General features: G+C 38.7%; 1 protein-coding gene across 1 annotated transcript in view; it reads left to right on the plus strand.

The window, feature by feature from the left end:
- The window catches only part of CDC73 (cell division cycle 73), a 101,839-nt gene that overhangs the window by 11,215 nt on the left and 72,461 nt on the right, over positions 1-18,163 (plus strand). The window contains exons 8-9 of the mRNA XM_063165513.1: positions 8,907-9,005; positions 10,255-10,333. Coding sequence (XP_063021583.1) covers positions 8,907-9,005; positions 10,255-10,333 — 178 coding nt within the window. The remainder of the gene's footprint in view (positions 1-8,906; positions 9,006-10,254; positions 10,334-18,163) is intronic.

An 18,163-nucleotide genomic window follows, 5' to 3' on the forward strand; every position in this document is an offset into this window, starting at 1 on the left:
CAATCACCGAGTGTTAATGTTTATATTTTCCAACAAGTAGCAGTGAAAGTAAGTAGATAGAGAAACATCACGTGTTGCTGAGGGCTGTGATTTATCCCACAACAGCTCAGCTTTTTCATTTATAGTTTGGTTGGGTGGGTTGTTTGGTTTTTGGGGTTTTTTCCTTTTTCCCCCTCTATTTCAAGAACCTTTGTAAAGACTTTCTTGAAAGTTGTAAAGAAACTCAGATACGTTGTCTCAGGCAAATAATTTCTTCCCTCCTTCCCTGTTCCTTTAAAAAATTTTGATCAGGGAAGCCTGATACTGCTCTGCCAGTGCTGTTTTGACTCTTCTATATGATACTTGAATTGCTGATGTGCCTGATAATTCTTTTTATTGTAAATTTTCACTATCTGCTTGGTATGGGTTTATCTGCAGCCTCTTGAATCCTCCTAGAGTATTTAAAACCAAAATTGACTTTAACAGTTCATGTCTTTTTAATATCTGAATTCCTTTGGAACTCCTGGGTGAGTGATAACAAACAGTGGGCACTCCTAAATGTAAATTTTGTTGTTTCTTTGCAAAAATTGCTTCAGTCCAAGGCTGCTTCTGAGACTCTTTTCCACAGAGAAACACTCCTGTGTGTGTAGCTTTTCTCAGTGTTCTCTGTAAATGAACTAAGATGCACAAACAGCTTAAGATGCAAAAAGTACACAAAAGTAAAAGGCCACAGTAGAAAAAAAATTCTTGACCTTTTCAGCTTACTGACAGGTTTCCTTTGCTTTTGATATGTTTGAGGAAAATATTGATTCCTCCAGCAATATGCTCCTCCAAATTCTTCATAGATGTCAAAAATATTAACTGTATTTCTGAAGCATTTACTGTTTCTCCTTTTGGACACACTTCCCAATTCTGAAGTTAGCTTTATAGAACTGTTCCAGGATGTTTAAGTCTCTGGTGATGTAGTGTTCCTTTTTAACATTTAAAATTTCTCATGATACTTGCATTCTGTCCTTTTACCTGCTGCTTTTATTGTCAGCATCTTCATTGTCACAAATATCCCTTTGCTGAAATTACAGTGAAATTACAGATACTTTCCTGGCTATGAGTTTTGTGTTTTGGTTTATAAGAATGTGTAATTTCAGTGCATTGATGCTCCTGTTGTAGAAGGTGCTTCAGCAGCTATGTCATTCCCAGTTTATTTCAGTTTATTTGACCCTTAAGATTTCTGTGATGCATCACACAGGTCCCTTGTCTGTGTGACCTCTCTGCTACCCTCTTTTGATCAGATGTTGCATTGATCCCTGGATGTTTTTTTTTACTGATTTCTGTGAGGTTCCTATTGTGTGTAAAATCAGACATTTCCGTTCACCTGTCCTCTTTTAATTTTAAGATTTCTACATTTGCATTTATCTGCTTGCTTATTGTTATGTTTTGCTTAAAACTTTTTGTTGAGTTCTTATTCCCTAGTTTTCTGTGTCATTATTATGCAGTTCTACCTCTTTTGGAAAGTCAGTGTTGATTTAATTCCTAGTAGATGAATCATCCTGCTCTCTCTGTTTTAAATTTTGTTGGCTTTCCCCAAGTCTGTACTGCAGTCTTCTAAATTTTTATGAATAATGTGGCATTTTTATGTGATCACTTTTCAGAGCCAAATTGCATCTGTTTAGTATAAAGATTTTTTCCTTCTCATAGTGACTTAATTTTAGGACTCTTTGACAGTATATATTGTTTAAAGGAATTTAATTTCAGGAGGAATTTTGAATCCATACATAGACTGTTTACTATCATAAGTGTTTGAAATGTTAAGTTTTGCATCAGTGCTCTGCACAGGTTTCAGCTGTATTCATGTTTTTAGATAAATGGGAGGCTGTTTTGTAAAACACATCATTGAATATCTAGGAAAAAAACCCCCTGTTTATACTGAAATTGATTCTTTCATTTTGCATCCTTCCTCTAGCTTTCTTTCCTAAAAATCCTTTTGTTCTTATGGTCTTATGTAGCAGGCAACAGCAACCTTTTCTGAAGGAAAAGCTCCTCTTTTCATCTCTACTGTAAATGTATTTGGCACTTGAATTTTTCCCATGGGAACAAATTTAAGTAGCATTCACAGGTGTATTTGGAGAGTGTGTTTTTTTTCTGTGACTGCTGGTGTACTTGATTTATATTTCATTATTTATTTTTCATCTCCCAGCTTGCTCAGAACCATTTCTTAGATAAGCAGCAAGGTAACTGGGTGGGATCTTAAACTGGATTCTTGGAAATTCACTAATACTGACCTTGTGGATTTGTAACTTTTGGAAATGAACCAGTGTTCTGATATGAGCAGCTCTGAGCATTTCAGATGGTCTTTAAAAAAAGAAAAGGATGAAAACTTTCTTTTTGTGGAGTGTGGTGGGTTGATCTTGTTTAGATGAATGACTGGTGCCCACCAAGCTGCTTCCCTCCTCAGCAGGATGGCTGGGAGATAATAAAATGCAAAAAAAATGTGTGGGTCAAAATAAAGGCAGTTTATTAAAAACAAAGGATGTGTGGGGAAGCAAAGGAGGACAAAAGATGTATTCTCTGCTTCCCATCAGCAGATCTCCAGGCACTTCTGGGGAGCAGGGCTTGGGTACCTTGAGCAGTTGCTCCTGAAGACAAATATTGTAACAAGAAATCTCTCCTCCTTCTTTCTCTTAGCTTTTACTGCTGAGCAGATGTCTGTGATGGGGAATATCCCTGGAGTCAGCTGTCCTGGCTGTCCTCTCAGATCCTGCCCAGCCCCACAGAGTGGTGAGGAAGGCAGCCTTGGGGCTGGGTCAGCACTGCTCAGCAGCAGCCAGAACACTGGGCTGGCATCAGCACCTCCCTGCCTGCCAGGGCACACTGCAGCACTACCTGGGCAGCTGGGACTGAATTAACTCCACCTCAGCCACACCCAGTTCAGGGGAAAATGCTACAGTTACTGCTAAAACTTTACATTTTGGCCTGCACTCTTCAGTTATCTTTTCTCACAGTTGCAAGTATATTAGAATTATATTTTCTCAAGTGAACTCTAACCCTCTGTACAAGGAAATAACATAATCCAGCCTGTCAAAGATATGGGAAGTCTTAAAGGTTATAGCACATAACCTTTTAAAATCTCTACAGTTGAGAAGCTGAACAGTGGCTGCACACTCCTGGTGTAGATGCATTGTCCAGGCAGATGCATTTACACATCTGTCAGCAGCTGGTCCAGCTCCTGCTTTGGTCCATTTCTCAGCTTTTAGCACATCTGTAAATATTTTCTCCTCCCTAAGCCTTGTGTAAATCTGTTGAAGACTTTGCCAGGCATATATGGCAATGAGTGACCTGTATGGCATCTGAACATTACTGCCTGCCTGGAGACAGTCCAGGGAAAAGCTCTGAACTAGAACCATGTAAGTTGGACAGGAGAAATTGGCATTTGAGGTATACACATTTCTAATGGAGGTAAGTGTGTGTCAAATCTAAGAATGATGGGGATGTGGGCTCTTTCTGCAGGTAACTGTTTATAATGGAAAAACTGTTAAGACTTGATATGGGATCAGAGTTAGGTGGAACTTAGTCTCTAGTTTCATAACCTTTACATCATGAAATTGTATCTTTCTGTAAGTGTAACCTTGTTCCTTTAACTGTATATTACTTACAAGGTCAAGGTTGACATACTGAAGCAATGGTCTGGTTTTTTTCTTGCTGTTGCTTCAGTGCTGCAGACTGGTGAATTCGATTCTCTTGCAGTCTGGGTAGTTATATTTTCTCTGCTTACTAGATACAAAATATTAAAAAAATATTCTAAATTACAATTTTTAATATAAAATTGTTCTTTTTTTCTAATAAGGTATGAACTAAGCCTGAGTAAAATATTTTCCTGCCTTGATCCTTCTATTTATATATCCTCTGTTTTTATGTGAAAGACTTAGACTGGGCTATCCAGCACATTTTCTTAAGTTGTGTTGAAAGCATAGAAATCTTGTATAACAAGTAATTTGATAAAATGAGCAACATTGCTTTTTAAGCCTTCATAGATTTTCAGCTTTTATATCTTTAGTTAGTGCAGCCCTGCTGTAATGTACTAGTTATCTGTACTTTTCTTTGGGAAGATTACCTGATGCCATGCTATTCATGACACAAGATGTTCATAGAGAAGGGAATAGACTCTCATAGCTCTTGACTGTGAAGTTTTATGTATTAAATTTCATAACTTTGATTGGTATTTCCCCATTGTGTCACCCCCCAGCTTCTGGGTATTTTTGTGTGCATGGTGAGAGAAGAGCAGAACTGAGCAGGATGATTGGAGTTTATAGCTTACCTACCTGGAGGGGTTGGCATTTTCCTGCTCTGTGGCATTTACCTTGGATGTAACCCACAACTGCAAATTTATCTAATGCAGCATCTGAATTATTCCAGATTCTTGTTATTTTATGGTCTTCTGTGTTCTTGCACACAAGTATTAAAGAGCAGAACTGGGTTTTCTTCCCGCATGTGTAGCTTACCTTTGTGGTGGTCATGATTTTTAGTTTTGTGTTACCGCCTGCAAAATATTAGTACTGCAATTAGTACTTGCATATTTTATTTTTAAAATTCATGTATTTACTTTATAGGTTTTGTCCTTTTCACAGTAACTGCTGTATTTGAAGTAAATGTGAGAAATCATACTTTTGTTCTGACTCTTGATCATTCTTACTAGTGAAGTCACCTGTGAGGAGGTTAATATTGCAGTTGTTATTGAAGTTTCAGTAATTTAATTTAGCTGGAAAAACAATTTTGAAGCAAGACTAATAGTATTTCCATCACTTTGGACAACTAAGAGTTCTGAGAGTAAAATGTTGGATATTTTAAGAGTTGTAAAAGCGTCTTTATGTGTGGGCTCTAGGTGGCAGAATTGTCTCACGTTCCTGGAGTTCACAGCAGTGAGACTTGAACAGCAAAGTGCAAAAGTAGAGGTGTGCCAGGCTAAGGGCAACTGGTGTCCTCATCAGTGCTCCAGGTGGAGCAGGAGGTTGGCTTTGGAGGGGCTGTGCACAAATGTCACAGGACAGCTTGAGTGACCAAACTCCAATTTGTGCAGGACCGGCTTCCTCGGTAAAACTAGGCAGATTCTTTTATTGCTGCCAGGCACTACTGCAAGCATTTTGTATGTAGCACTTAAAGGAAAGATTGGGCAGATTTTAAAGATTGTATTTACATTAAGTAATAATAGATCTTGTTTTGTCTTTACGTGCCTTGAATTTGACCAAAAAAGCTGTAGAATAAAGCATTATGTTTCCTGAAGGAATACTTAGGTCAGCTATAAAGTAATTCCTTAAAGACTGCTCTAATATAGCTGTTAAAAAATTATGTATTTCCATATGCTGCATTCATAGAAGAAATGAACTAGGACTATGTATCAAGGGGATTAGAATTTTTGAGCTTTTATGCTGTACTGTATTTTCAGGCTGTTACAGTGTTGCTGCTGTTTCACACTTCTGAATTAACATTTCAAATTACATGTTTCAGTTGTCTTTCATATAATATTCTTGCTATAAAAATTTAGTGAAGATAACATAGAACAAGTGAAAATTGCACATTTCACTGAACACATAGTCCACAAGTATACAGGGTGCATAGTCCACAGCTATACAGAGAGTAAATACCACTCACAGCTATGTTTTCAGTTCTGCTTTAGTAATTCACAGTTAACTTAATGAGTGGAACACAAAGAAATGCCCAGATTAACTTTTTTGTGAAAGGAGGATCTGATTTTTTTTTCTCTGAACAGTTAGTAATAAGTTCAATTTTTATCAGCCTTTTTTATAGGTTCCCTAATCTGAAGCTTGACAGAGTCATCATGTGCTCTTAGTTGTTTAGCAATATAAATTCCAGTAATGTAATGTGAATTTCTTAAACTGCCATTGTCCTGGAAGCAGGATTACAAACACCTGTTTGTTCAGGTGGTTGATCAGCACTCTGCTGTGTGGTTGTGTGCCTGTTGTGTGCCCTAGCATGGCTTGTCCAGCTCCAAGGTGTGCAGAGAGCAGTTTGAGGGGTACCAGGAGTCCCTGCAGTTGGGAATTAAAAGAGCAGGGAGGAGAGAAAATCAACTTCAAACTTGGTGAACAGTTTGCAAATTGGAGATATGTATTCTGAAGGCATAGGAGAGTGATGCCTTAAATGATTTCTTACTTTTTGATTTGAATTTAAGATTTAAATATGTGCTTTAATTTTAGATGTGCAAAATATTTCTTTTAAATATACAGTTTATCACTTCATGTTCCTTATGAGCAGTGTTTTAATTTCTGCTGTACTTCTATGAGGCCATCTCAGTGCTGTTTTCATTTTCCTTGTCATGCCATATATAGGAATTACTGAGGATGTGTGATGGGAATATTGCCTTTCAGCACAGCATCGTGCCTTTCAGTCTGCCAGTGGCTGTGAAGGATTTAGCAGTATGTCTCAATATATCAAGCAAATGTGTAAAGAAATGTACTTGGGGCTCAATTCTTCCTTCTCCAGCCCTACTCTAAGTCTGGACAATGTTTACAGCACTCTGCAGATCTTGATTTTCCTGGGATGCATGTCCAGGAAATCCTTTCTGTCAGTTCAAGAGTTTTTTTGAAATTATATGTGCTTTTTTCTTAGGCTCATGTTTTTCTGCAGTGAAACACCAGAATGTAAATCTGATTAAAAATTGGTAACAACTTAGCTATAGGAAACTTTTGAAGCACCGTAAGCCATATTGTCTAACAGGGTGTATACTTCTAGTTTTGCATGTTAGATTTAAGGTTTTATTTTTGTCAGATGATTGAGATGAAGTATGCTTTTCTTCAATTTTTTCCCCTCAATAATTGTTTTTAATGAAGCTGAAACCAATGTTTATCCTTTATGATCACTATTAAAAATATTTATTTATTTTTGCTAGCCTGATGAAGCTGCTGTAATGACTAGAAGTCTTTGTTAATGAGAGTTAGGGTTATGGTGGGCTACAGAAATTAAAGACTGCAATTTTTTAGAATAAACTGTGATATATTGTGATGGAAGTATTTTTAATACAAAAGAAATTTAGTTAGTGATGTGACTTCATTAAGCCTTCCTTATGAGAGCAGTCTGATCTGACTGGCCCTGGGATTTCTCCACAAACATTCTGGCATTAAATCACCACTAGTGATAGTAACTTGAGTTGATGTGTGTTAGTCACTGTATTGGCAAGGGATAGAGCATCTGTGCAGAGAAACAAATATTTTGATGTTTGGTTTTTTTATCCTCTTCTGCTCTGTCCCTCAAATCATAAGTTTTTGGTAGTAAAAGTGTTGCACTTGGTTTAACTAAGTTTAACTAAATCTAGGGCAGAAGCTAATGGATATTCATATTCTGATCTCTGAAGGGATGAACAATGAAAGCTTAGCAGTCTTCAACTCTGCAGGGCTTTGCAAATCAGCAGGTACATGCAGCGCTCTTGCTGCTCAATCATTTTTCTGTCACGGTAATAGAATCCCATATCCCTGACCAAGCCAGTGACCAGCAAGAAGATGATGTTGGTTTGAGTGCTTGTTAAAACACTGCTGGCTTTCTCCCCTTCCAAACAGTCATTAGTCATGGCCCTGGGGGACTTGCATTTTCATGCTGTGGAAAAAAGATATCAGCAAGAGTACTTCTGATTCCATGCTTATTAGTGGCTTGTTTTCAGCAGATGGGAGAAACAGCCTTGTGGGGTTTTTACCTGAGTTTGGTCCAGGATGTGCAATTTAAGACTTTTAAAGTCCCATGTATTTAAAGGCCTTGGAAAAGTTCATAATTTGAAATTAGAACTTTAATCCCTTTAAGACTATATTAACTGTAGGTTTTATGAGTAAAATATGGATGTGAATGTTGGTTGCAACTTCCTTGTGACTGGGAGATTTGGGTTCTGCAGGGACAGTCACTCTTAAGACATTGCTCCTCTTGTTAATTAGCTCCTCCTTTTGAGTTTCAGGAGATGGAGTAGCCTTGTTTCCTAGAGACAGTGTGTGATAAAGCACAGCAATGACAAGAATTTTGATTGATATGATGCCCAGGCCACAGTTAGTGAGAAATCTGAATTTGCAGTGAAAGCTTGTAGTTTGGACTTTGAGTATCCTTTTATAATTGATATGTGCATGGCTTGCAGTTCTTGAAAGTCTTTCCCCCTGGGATTTTTCTGACTGAAAAGAACTTTAAATACAGTTTTATGTGAGTTCTTTCAGAGCTTGTCAAAAGAACTGGGTTTGCTCAGGGGATGGCTTTGCCTTCATAAGAGGTTTCTGGTGGTTTTTCGGTTCCTGCCCTTGGTGGCTTACAGCGGATTGACAGGATGTTCACTGAGGTCAAGTGAGCAGGCTTAGGGAAGCTGTGCAGTACAACTCTGAGTGATTTCTACAAAATTCACCCCAGAAGTCTTTGTTTTGTAATTCATGTGTTTGTTTCATGATGCCAGTAGTGTTAATGCCACTTTAGTGTCAATATACAATACTCTGGAACAGTGTTAGCATTTTGTGAATACTTTATATTATTCTGAACCAGTAAAAAAAAAAAACAAAAACAAACAAACCAATTTCCCTAATTGATTAAAAGGTTTCTTTTACTGATGAACCATTACTGAAAATTGACATTAATAGGAGACATTGTGTACAATTAACTCTGTAACTTACAGGTTGCAAGTGCTTTGAGAGGAGTTTGGTTTACCTTGTGACGTAATGAAGCCAGTTAGATTTAGCAGGTGTGGGCCTTAAAGAATAGGGGAGTAGCAATGATGCCTTAAAGCCCTGTTAATGTTTGGATCCTGTCACAGAAAAGGGGTCAGAAATCAGCTATTTAGAAAATTGGTACACCAGTTTGGGTTTTTGGTGAAATGTAAGTGGTGTCTTCATGTGGGCAGTTATGTGAAATGCAGATGGTCAGTAAGGTTCACAGGTACCTGATGTCTTTTTCAGAACTTTGCCAAGAATATTTTTGCAATTCTTCAATCAGTTAAAGCCAGAGAAGAAGGCAGAGCACCTGAGCAGAGACCTGCACCAAACACAGCACCAACGGTAAGGGCAGTGTGTGGCTGGACACAAGGGCTGGGACACCAGAAGTGAGAGTACAATCTCTGCTCACTATTAGACACACAGTTTGTTTTGGTTTACTTCCAAAAAATGCATATTTTTCAAGCATAACTTCACAGCTATTCTTTGACTGAAGTTGCATTTATTGGTATTTAAAGAGTTGAATATTTTAGTTTAATTAGTTCAATATGCTCTTGTTACTGAGAGATGAATCTGCTAGTGCTAGCTTCTGCATCTATCAAGCATTAGCCACATGCTGCATCTATTTGCAAAAAGTGTATTCCATGAGAGGGCTGCCATTTCAAATGAAATGTTTTGCTGCTTTTCTGACAGATAGGGTAGCAAATGTTTAAGAATCTGGAGCATGACTCATGAGTGGGAACAGCTCGAACCAGCTTTCTTTTGCCTGTGATAAATCAGGACAGACTTAGAACTGTATTGTTTACTTCTCTCCAGGTATTAGACAGGATTTGTTTAGAAGTGTGGTGTTTACTATTGTGTTCTATTAAACCTAATGTATCTTTGAACATGGTGGTAGTCCGCTCTAAAAGCTGTTTAATTGTACTGTGTTTTGTTTTTGCTGCTACTGCATTTAACAAAGAACTAAATTTAAATAGCGAGATGAATTCCAACATGTAAATATTTGCTTTGTGTTGACTTTCTTAAATTGTGCATGGCATTATTCAAATGTCCCACTCAGAATAAATGTGAATACATAACTAAGCCATCCACAAAAAGGATTGAATTGATATTGAGTGGGCCTCTAGATTGGTGCTTTTTAAAAACTTTTTTCCCAGAATGCCTTTTTTTCCCCTCATTATTTTTTTCCTCACTAATTCTTTAAGTACAACAAAAACTCAGATTTTAATAATGTAGTTTGTTACTGTCTGTTATTTCAGTTTTGCCTCAGGTTATTGTTTGCATTCAGTACTAAACTGTTTCTGTAAGACTGTAAGTGGATATTGAATGGAAACATCAGAAGTTTTCAAATGTAGTGAAACTCCTACGAAAAGGAACTGGTCTTATACTCTTGAGTAGTTCTAAGTAACTCTTCATGAAATTCAAAAACCATCGAATACCTTTTAGTATGTTTTACAAATACCTTTTAGTATGTTTTACAAATACCTTTTAGTATGTTTTACAAATACCTTTTAGTATGTTTTACAAATACCTTTTAGTATGTTTTACAAATACCTTTTAGTATGTTTTACAAATGTTGTTTAACCTGTTTTAGGATCCCACTTTACGAAATAAGCAACCTATTCCAGCTGCCTACAACAGATATGATCAGGAAAGATTTAAAGGCAAAGAGGGTAAGTTGATTGGAATGCTTTTTTCAAAATTAAGAAAAAAATAATTGAGAACCAAACTGCCCAGTCACCAAGTTCACGTTAGGGGATTTCCCTTGCTATTATTTCACAAATCTGTGAAAAGACAAAAAAAGAGCTGTAACTATGCCTAAAGACAGCTTTCCAAGTAATCAAATCCAGAAGTATTATTTTGTAGAAATCATTTCTACCTCTCAGGAAGCAAACTGAAAGCTTAAAACCAGAACTTCTTAGGAGAAAAAAAAATTGTTTGGGGAGGGTCTTATGCAATAAAAAAACCCCACAAGTGCCAAGATAACTGTCAGGTGCATAACATGAAATAGATACTTTCTCCTCAAACAATCACAGTTGCTCTAAAAGTTGCCTCCAGTAATTGCAAGTAAATATTATCTAGTTGTGTCTATTTAAATTAAAAAAACAAACTGGGAACAGCAGTGCAAAACACAAGTACCCTCCTGGAGAGGAGATGGAAACAATCAACGATATTGAAGAAGTCTCACCAGTTTTAAAAGATGGTGAACATTGAACTTGAGTGATGATTTGTCTTTCTAATGCAATTTTTCTCCTGTCCCCATTGCTTTTTTTAATCTTGTTTTTAGTACAAGTTCAGTTACTTCACTTTCATGTCTTGCTGTGGTTTTATTTTGCAATCATTGTTTGTTGTGCTTGGATGGTTTTGTGCTTCTTGCAGAAGGTCATGCAAATTTTACATTACTGAATTGTGTCATTTTTGAATTGTGTGATTCTGAGAATGTGGTGTTGGGGTTTCACTTGGTGCTGAAATGGGACTGACTGGACTGCAGCAATTTTTCCAGTTGAAAGATTCTTTTGTGATGAGGTCATATTCTACCTGCCTAAAAAAATAACTCGGTGTCACACTCCATTCTAGAGAGTTTTTCTGCCCTAACTTTCTGGTTACTTATATTTGGTGTAGTCACACAAAGTTAATTTTGTATTTCAGGTTTTTAGGGATATTTAAAGAAATACATAGATTAAGAATACCATGTTAGCTAAGTGTAGGCTAGCACTGGAAATAAACATGAGGTGTTGGAAAGAAGGTATTTTAAACATGAGATTGACTTATGAAAGGTATTGGTACCTCACTTACAGAATTTACATAGAATTAGTAATTAACATCTGGATTTCTTGGGATAGGACCTAGAGATATGTGAGATCTTCTTTGGCTTCAAATAAATTTCAGAAAATTGCAAAGATCTTATTTACTTTTAGGTGTTCTATTGTAAAACTATTACCTTTTAAATTTAGTCTAACTGGAACTCTGAGTATAGGTCGTTTTCCTGTCATAAATTAGGCATTAATGCACAGATTATGTCATTTGCTTAAAACTGAATGATGCACATCACTTGCAGCTCTGTCACAAGTGAACTCATTCCTTATGGGATTTTTAATTTACTTGTTCTCAAAATGAAGCTTTGGCTCCCAAATATTCAGTGTAGAAGTGAGACTACAAGGCAGAAAAGTCCTCAATAAAAATCCCGTAAGGGATTTCTTTTTCATTAAACTGTTTTTTTTTTTACAATAAGTTGAGTAAGAACTTGGAATTTCACCTGTTTATGGAAAAGTTGTGATGTTGGGACTTTGGGGAAAGAATTCTGAAGGAAAAGAAAGATAATTAAGTTCAAAGGGTAATAACTTGCAGTCTTTATGCCATTGTATCCATATTGAATTAGTGATGGTGGATAACACTGATGATAAAGCTGAATCCTAGAGATTTCTGCCATTCTGAAGGGTTCCCACACCTTTCCCTCTCTGACTGCCTGTGTTGGCTACAAACAGTGGAGGGCAGGATGGTGTGGTGCTTGTAACAGTGGGCACAGTGGTGGGCTTGGCTAAGGAGTGACACAAATCCCAAGGACAGTGTCTCTAGGCTTTGTTCTTTGTGTCTCACCTTTGCTCTTTCCTCAGAGGTATTGAAATCCTAGGAAGAGTTCACTAGTTCTCTTCTACTTGGAGCAGGATTGTGGCACATTGCCTAGATTCAGTTTTATATGATACTACAGTATTTAAAGTTTAGGCAGCAAAGAGGTGAACTGTTTTTCTTGGAAAATTTGTGGGCTTTAATAGAGTTTTTCAATTAGCTGTCTTGTCCTTAGCATAAGAAATTCAAAGCTTGTAGAGCTAAGGGAGTAAATTTAGGAATTTTAACATGCATTAAGTAAGTTGTTGAGTTGCAGCCAAGTTTCTCTGCTTCTTGTGGTGGATCATTATTTCTGATGCAATGTATCAGGATGCCTCTCTGGTAGACTAAGTTAAAATTTTCCTGCCAGATGGGACAGGCTTTGCTGCTAGAGTGGTTTAACAGTCAGTGTGAGGGGGTGGTTGTGCTGTTCTTGAAGAGCAAACACTGAGTTCCAGGTACAAACTGCTCAGCAGCCCAGGGACAGGGCTTGGTCACCTTTTGTCCAGGGGGCCCTTGTTCCTGCAGCTTTGGTCAGGCAGGACAGAGAAACCTTTCCTTTGACATCCTTTGAGTTCTGTGATGCATTAGAATGTTGTTTGCAGTAGGAATTGCACATCCTGAACATTTCCACGTGAAAAGTGGAAGAACACATTGCCTGGCAGTGCACCCATCCTGCCCAGCTGCTCAGATGTTTTGGAGGTGAGGAGGTGAACTGCTTGCAGTCACTTTCCTTGGGTGCCATTGCTTTGGTTTCTTCTGTGCTGGCAGTTAGTGATGATATCTTCTCTTCAACTGCACAGAGCTGCATCCTGTGCTCAATTTTCTCTTTTTACCTTGCTAGTCCTCTTCCTTTCCTTTGTATTACTTGCCTAAGTGTGTTTTTTACAGTTTATTACTGAGTATTTTGCAACTGGGGAAGTTTTTCCAAACTTCAGTTGGTCATGCTTTCTTGAGCAACATAATTTTAAAATCTTGTTCCAGTTTTAAAAATCCTATGCTCATGCGGCATTTGATGCTTTAGGAGCTTATTTTGTGTCCTCTCCTCTGTGCCCTAATGTTTGATATTTAAATATACATTATTGATATATATGTTTTGGTGCTATTCTGCTTTTAGGTAGATAAATACAACTAGATAATATTCAGCTGCCGTTCTGTCTTTTCCCCCCATTTTCTTGGGTAGCTTTACCTCAGAAGATTTTTTTTCACATGCTTTTTGCTCTGTTATTTCCAAGTGTGCAAGAGTGCTGGGATGGCAGTCTTGCAGATGTAACATTTTTGTGACCCACATCTCTCAGTATGGATGGCAAAGTCAAATTTCCCTGTGCTGCTCCAAGGATAGACCTTTAAGGCTTTTTCCAGGAGTGTTCCTGTTGTGTTACTCCCCCCTCTCTCCTCCCAAACAAAATAAAAAAACCCCAAAACCTCCAGCAATAATCAGTCCTACTTAGGGTAAATCACAGAGTTTTGCTGTGTGGTTTCAGCCCATAATGGTGAAAAGAATATTCCTGACTGTGTTCAAATGTTTCCTTCAGGCAAGTTTGCTGTTGACTTCATGCTATTGTTATCTTATATTTTATTTATAATTTTACTGGACGTTCAGACACAGCTGCCATTTTCCAGAAGTTTGTCAGTCCTAAGTGCTAAGCCCAGGGAACAGAGGACTGTGAAATTATCATATTTGAGGTGACTGGACCAGAACATTTTGTTTCTCTCTCATCTACATTGTTAAGAAAGTTTCTTTATAAGACATTTCTCATTATAAGTTATTTTATTTTAAATTGGGTGATATCCTTTTACACAAGGAGAGTAGAATTGCTAGAAGGAGATAAAAGGTTCTGAAGTTTTACTGGTCCAACTTAGTTTGACTGGTTAAACTTTCATTTATTGCATTCCCTTTAAGATTCATATGATTTTTTCCCCCCCGTAACAGACAGTACATACAAGAGATGCACATTTGGAAAAAGAATGTGGTCTATTTGTATTTTCCGGCTTGGTGTGACTAGCTAGTTTAAAAACTTTCAGCACTGCACATTCACTTCTGTGCTGGAAAATACACATAAATTGCTTTAACAATACACATAAATTGCTGTGAGAAACTTTTGATATTGGTGTTAATTACTGGTAAGATTATTACAGAGCTGTGATTTATGAAATGTACAGAGAATTTGTAAAGTAATCAGTGTAACTTGGAAATTTAGGTGTGAAACTTACTTGTTAGGATAGAGTACTGTGAAGGAGTGCTCAGTAAACTCATGTAGAGTGACATTTGGTGTCAGGGATTAAATTACTGGGGCTGTGAAGTGGGGTAGTGAATCACTTCCAGGCTGTATGCAGAGTGTTGCTATCTGGGGCATGAAGAGTATACAGCTGAAAGTAGAAGTGGTTATTCAGTCTTATTCATCCACAATTCAAACCAAGGCTTTAACTTGAGCTCTCCAGTGTCTGAGATGTGCTGCTTTGTTCTGTTTTTATTTCCCTTGACTTCCTTCCAGAAATTCAGGTCTTTTTACAGAAATTGAGTCTTTTTTCAAGCTTTTATTCTTTTGGTAATGTATCAGAGCTCATTTGTAGCTGGATTGGATAACTGGAGCTGCAGAAGGTGCAGAATCAAAGTGCGGGGTGACCTAGATGGATGTGGAGCAGTGGCTTTAAGCAAATGCAAGGTACCCTGAGCATTAATATTATATGCAAGGAAACAGAACATGCACCCAAATGCTGATGGAGAATATCATCAGTCCAAAAAGCTGATGCATTAGGATGCCTATATTCATTTCCAGGTCTAATTATTTTAAATAAGAAAAGGCACTCAGCCTGGTACATGGGGATGCTAGAAAGGCAACTTGATAAACTACACTGGAAATGTTTATGGTTCCTTTACCAGTCTTGGGGTCATGGAACTGAGAAACTATGACCATAATACATGCAATGACTGAAGAAAAAAACCAAACCCTGATGATAGGTTATTTGAGTTGTTATTGATTAGAGTTGTTTATTCAGTTCTAGTTATTATGTTTATATCTCAAGATGTAGTTTTAAGGCATGTGTTGATATCAGTGTTTTTAACAATGCATATATTTCTAAAGTTGATTCTATTTGGCAAACAAATGTTGCAGTACAGTTTTTCCTGACAAAATTATTGTTGGGCTTTGATTGCTTTCTTTAGTCCTTAGTGTTAGACCTGTGATTGAAGCATTTAATATGAACTGGTCTATGCCTAAAGGAAATGTGAGTCATAACTTGGTAGTAATTATATTGAAAATTCCCAGTGTATACAAGACCCTCAGTAAGTTTTTAATAGTTGTTCTGAATCTAATTCCAAGCTTAAAAACAATAGTCTGAAGTCATACCATCATGGTACCTTTATTTATGAGGCTCTTTTTTCTTAAATACCCTTTTCTTAGTCGATGGTTTATCATTTTTAGTGCTTTTATTACCACAGTGAAGCTGGGATTTTGAAGCTGGAGTTATAAACTAATTCTTGGCCAGGTATTACCAGGTCAGCTCACTACTGGTGCATGACTCAGCAGCACAGGTTGGAGCTGCTTTGGGAGGGAGAGGAGAAGCTTTTGTGTTCCTGGAGGGTGTGGCACAGCGTTTGTGCTGATCAGTGCTGGGGGCATGGCCCGGGGTCTCTCTCTCTTCTGCTCCCCTTCACTATGGCCTGTGGTTGCTCTGGTATGCCAGGTGTGCTTCTGAGCAGCTGTAGCAGGGTCAGAGCCTGCCCTTGGAGAACAGCCTGCTCCTTGAATACCTTTTACAGCATTAACCTGGCTGTGGCACCCTCAGCCATTTTTGAAGTGGGAATGAAGCTGGAAGTGTGGAGTCCCTGACCTGGAAACATTTGTTTTGTTTGCCCAAGCTGTGCACAGTGAGTGGAGCTGAGGGTGCTGCTGGATGTGCCCAAACTACTGAGACCTAAAGAAATGGTACAGACCTGCAAGGGCAGGGCCGGTGCTTCTGGCAGTGTTTATTTCTGTAAGAGAAGTGATTGGCTGACAGGTACAATACCACATGGTGTGTGTGAGAGCATTGAATCAATAAAGCTGTGTTCTGACAAATGTGTCACTGCTGTTCCTGTCCCCCTCTGGAAGCTGGAGATGCTGAACTCTCCTTCTCCAGTTGCTGGAGGGTTTGAGGCAGGAAGCTGGGGAGCTGGTGGGCAGGTTGGGATGTGGTTTCTCCTATGGTCCCACCCTACTGCAGGCAGCAGGGATGGGCCCTGCAGTAGCTCTGGTAGAGGCTGCAGTGGCTGTTTGCAGGAATGGGGTGGGTACCCACACTGACCATAAAACATGTCTTATATTTGAATTAGTGCACAAAGCCACTATGCCAGTATTTGCTAATTCTCAGAACTGTTTTATTTGCTACCTGAGTAGCTTCTAAACAGTGCTAGGGTGCCTGTGTAGCTGCTGGGAACATTGATCAGGCAGGAAACTGGGGTTTGCTGGAGGCAACAAGTGGCTCTTCATCCAAGTTAGTTCTGCTAGAAAGAAGGGTCAGGGCAAGGCTGGGAGCAGGAAGCTGATGAGTGCCAGAGCTGTGGTTTGTGGCTCATTAAATGAACCAGGACAGATTTTATGAGAGCCTTGAGAAGACTTTTGCAGAAGATGAAACCGGTGGCAGTTGAGCAGAGATTGGTTCCCTGCCAGGTGCCTCTCTCCCCTTTGATTTACTTTCTAACTGTGCTGCTGGCTCTGTGGGCTTTTGTTCCCTTTGCAATGCTGATGGAGACAGGGAACAAACATGGAGAAATAATTACCAAGTCAGGGTTTGTGCTGAGAGGAAAGAAGCCACAGCAGGCCAGGCACAACAGAGCATGGTGCTGTGCTGCTCTTGCTATGGATGTCTGTATTCTTTGCAAAGAATATCTAACTAAAATAGTTGGAAATGCTCTGTGTCACAGGCCTGAGGAACCCATAATGGGTCAGTCTGGAAAGGATAAAGGTTCTTCTGGTGGTGATGTTCTGAAATTCACAAACAACTGTCAGCGTAGATTAGACACCTCTGATTTACATCACTCCAAGTCAGCAAAAACATCCCTTCAATTTAGGGAGTTCTGCCAAGTATTCTACAAGGCTCCAGGCACCACCTGAAATATTAACATGCTCCCTGCCCTGCAGCAGTGACCTATATAGTCACAGAGCAACCTGTTCTCCATGGAAGTGTTTGTGCAGCCGCATCTTGACCATTCAAGTCCAGTGGTGTGACCTCTGAGCTAAGACTCAAGGCATAGTTATAGCTTGGGCTTGAGGGGAAAGGTGGGAATGCCTATCAGTTTATGTAGGGTGGCAGTATCAATTTTTGTAGGGAGGCTGGGCTGCTTTCTCTGGGGTTTTTTGTGTGGGTTTTTTGGTGTTGTTTGGTGGCTTGTTTTTTTTAGTCGGAAGGACTGTATTCATGTGTGTCTGTACCTGCATTTTACTTTATCAGAATTATGTCTGTAGTTCAGAAATGTTAATCTGGCAGAAAGGCAGGGATGGCCTTGGGAAGTGAAGCTGAAGAAGAGCTGGAACTGAGGGGACTGTAAAACAAAACATGGTCAGTGACATGGGGCATCTTGGCTTGGTAGTGGGTGGCAGGTCTGGCATGATTAAGGGGGAAAAGGTGCAAGCCCAAACTGTTCAGTAAGTAGATAGCTGTCTCTGTGGTGAGAGGAGTATGATGAGTTCCAAACTCTGGAGTATCTTTTTATAGGCACTGGAGAGTTCTTAAATCTGGGAAAGTTTTTGGCCTCGTTTCCTTTGAGTGCCTGATGATCTTCAGCTAAGGAAGAAAGGATGAGCAAGCCACAGATGCTTCCCACATCATGTGAATGGCTTTCAAGGTTGTCTGGGTTTCAGTTTAAGTTAATTTACTCGTGATGAGAGCAAGAAGCTCTAATGGGTTTGAAAATT

The sequence above is a fragment of the Melospiza melodia genome, chromosome 11 (genome assembly GCF_035770615.1).
Source record: "Melospiza melodia melodia isolate bMelMel2 chromosome 11, bMelMel2.pri, whole genome shotgun sequence".
In the NCBI taxonomy this organism is placed as follows: Eukaryota; Metazoa; Chordata; class Aves; order Passeriformes; family Passerellidae; genus Melospiza; species Melospiza melodia.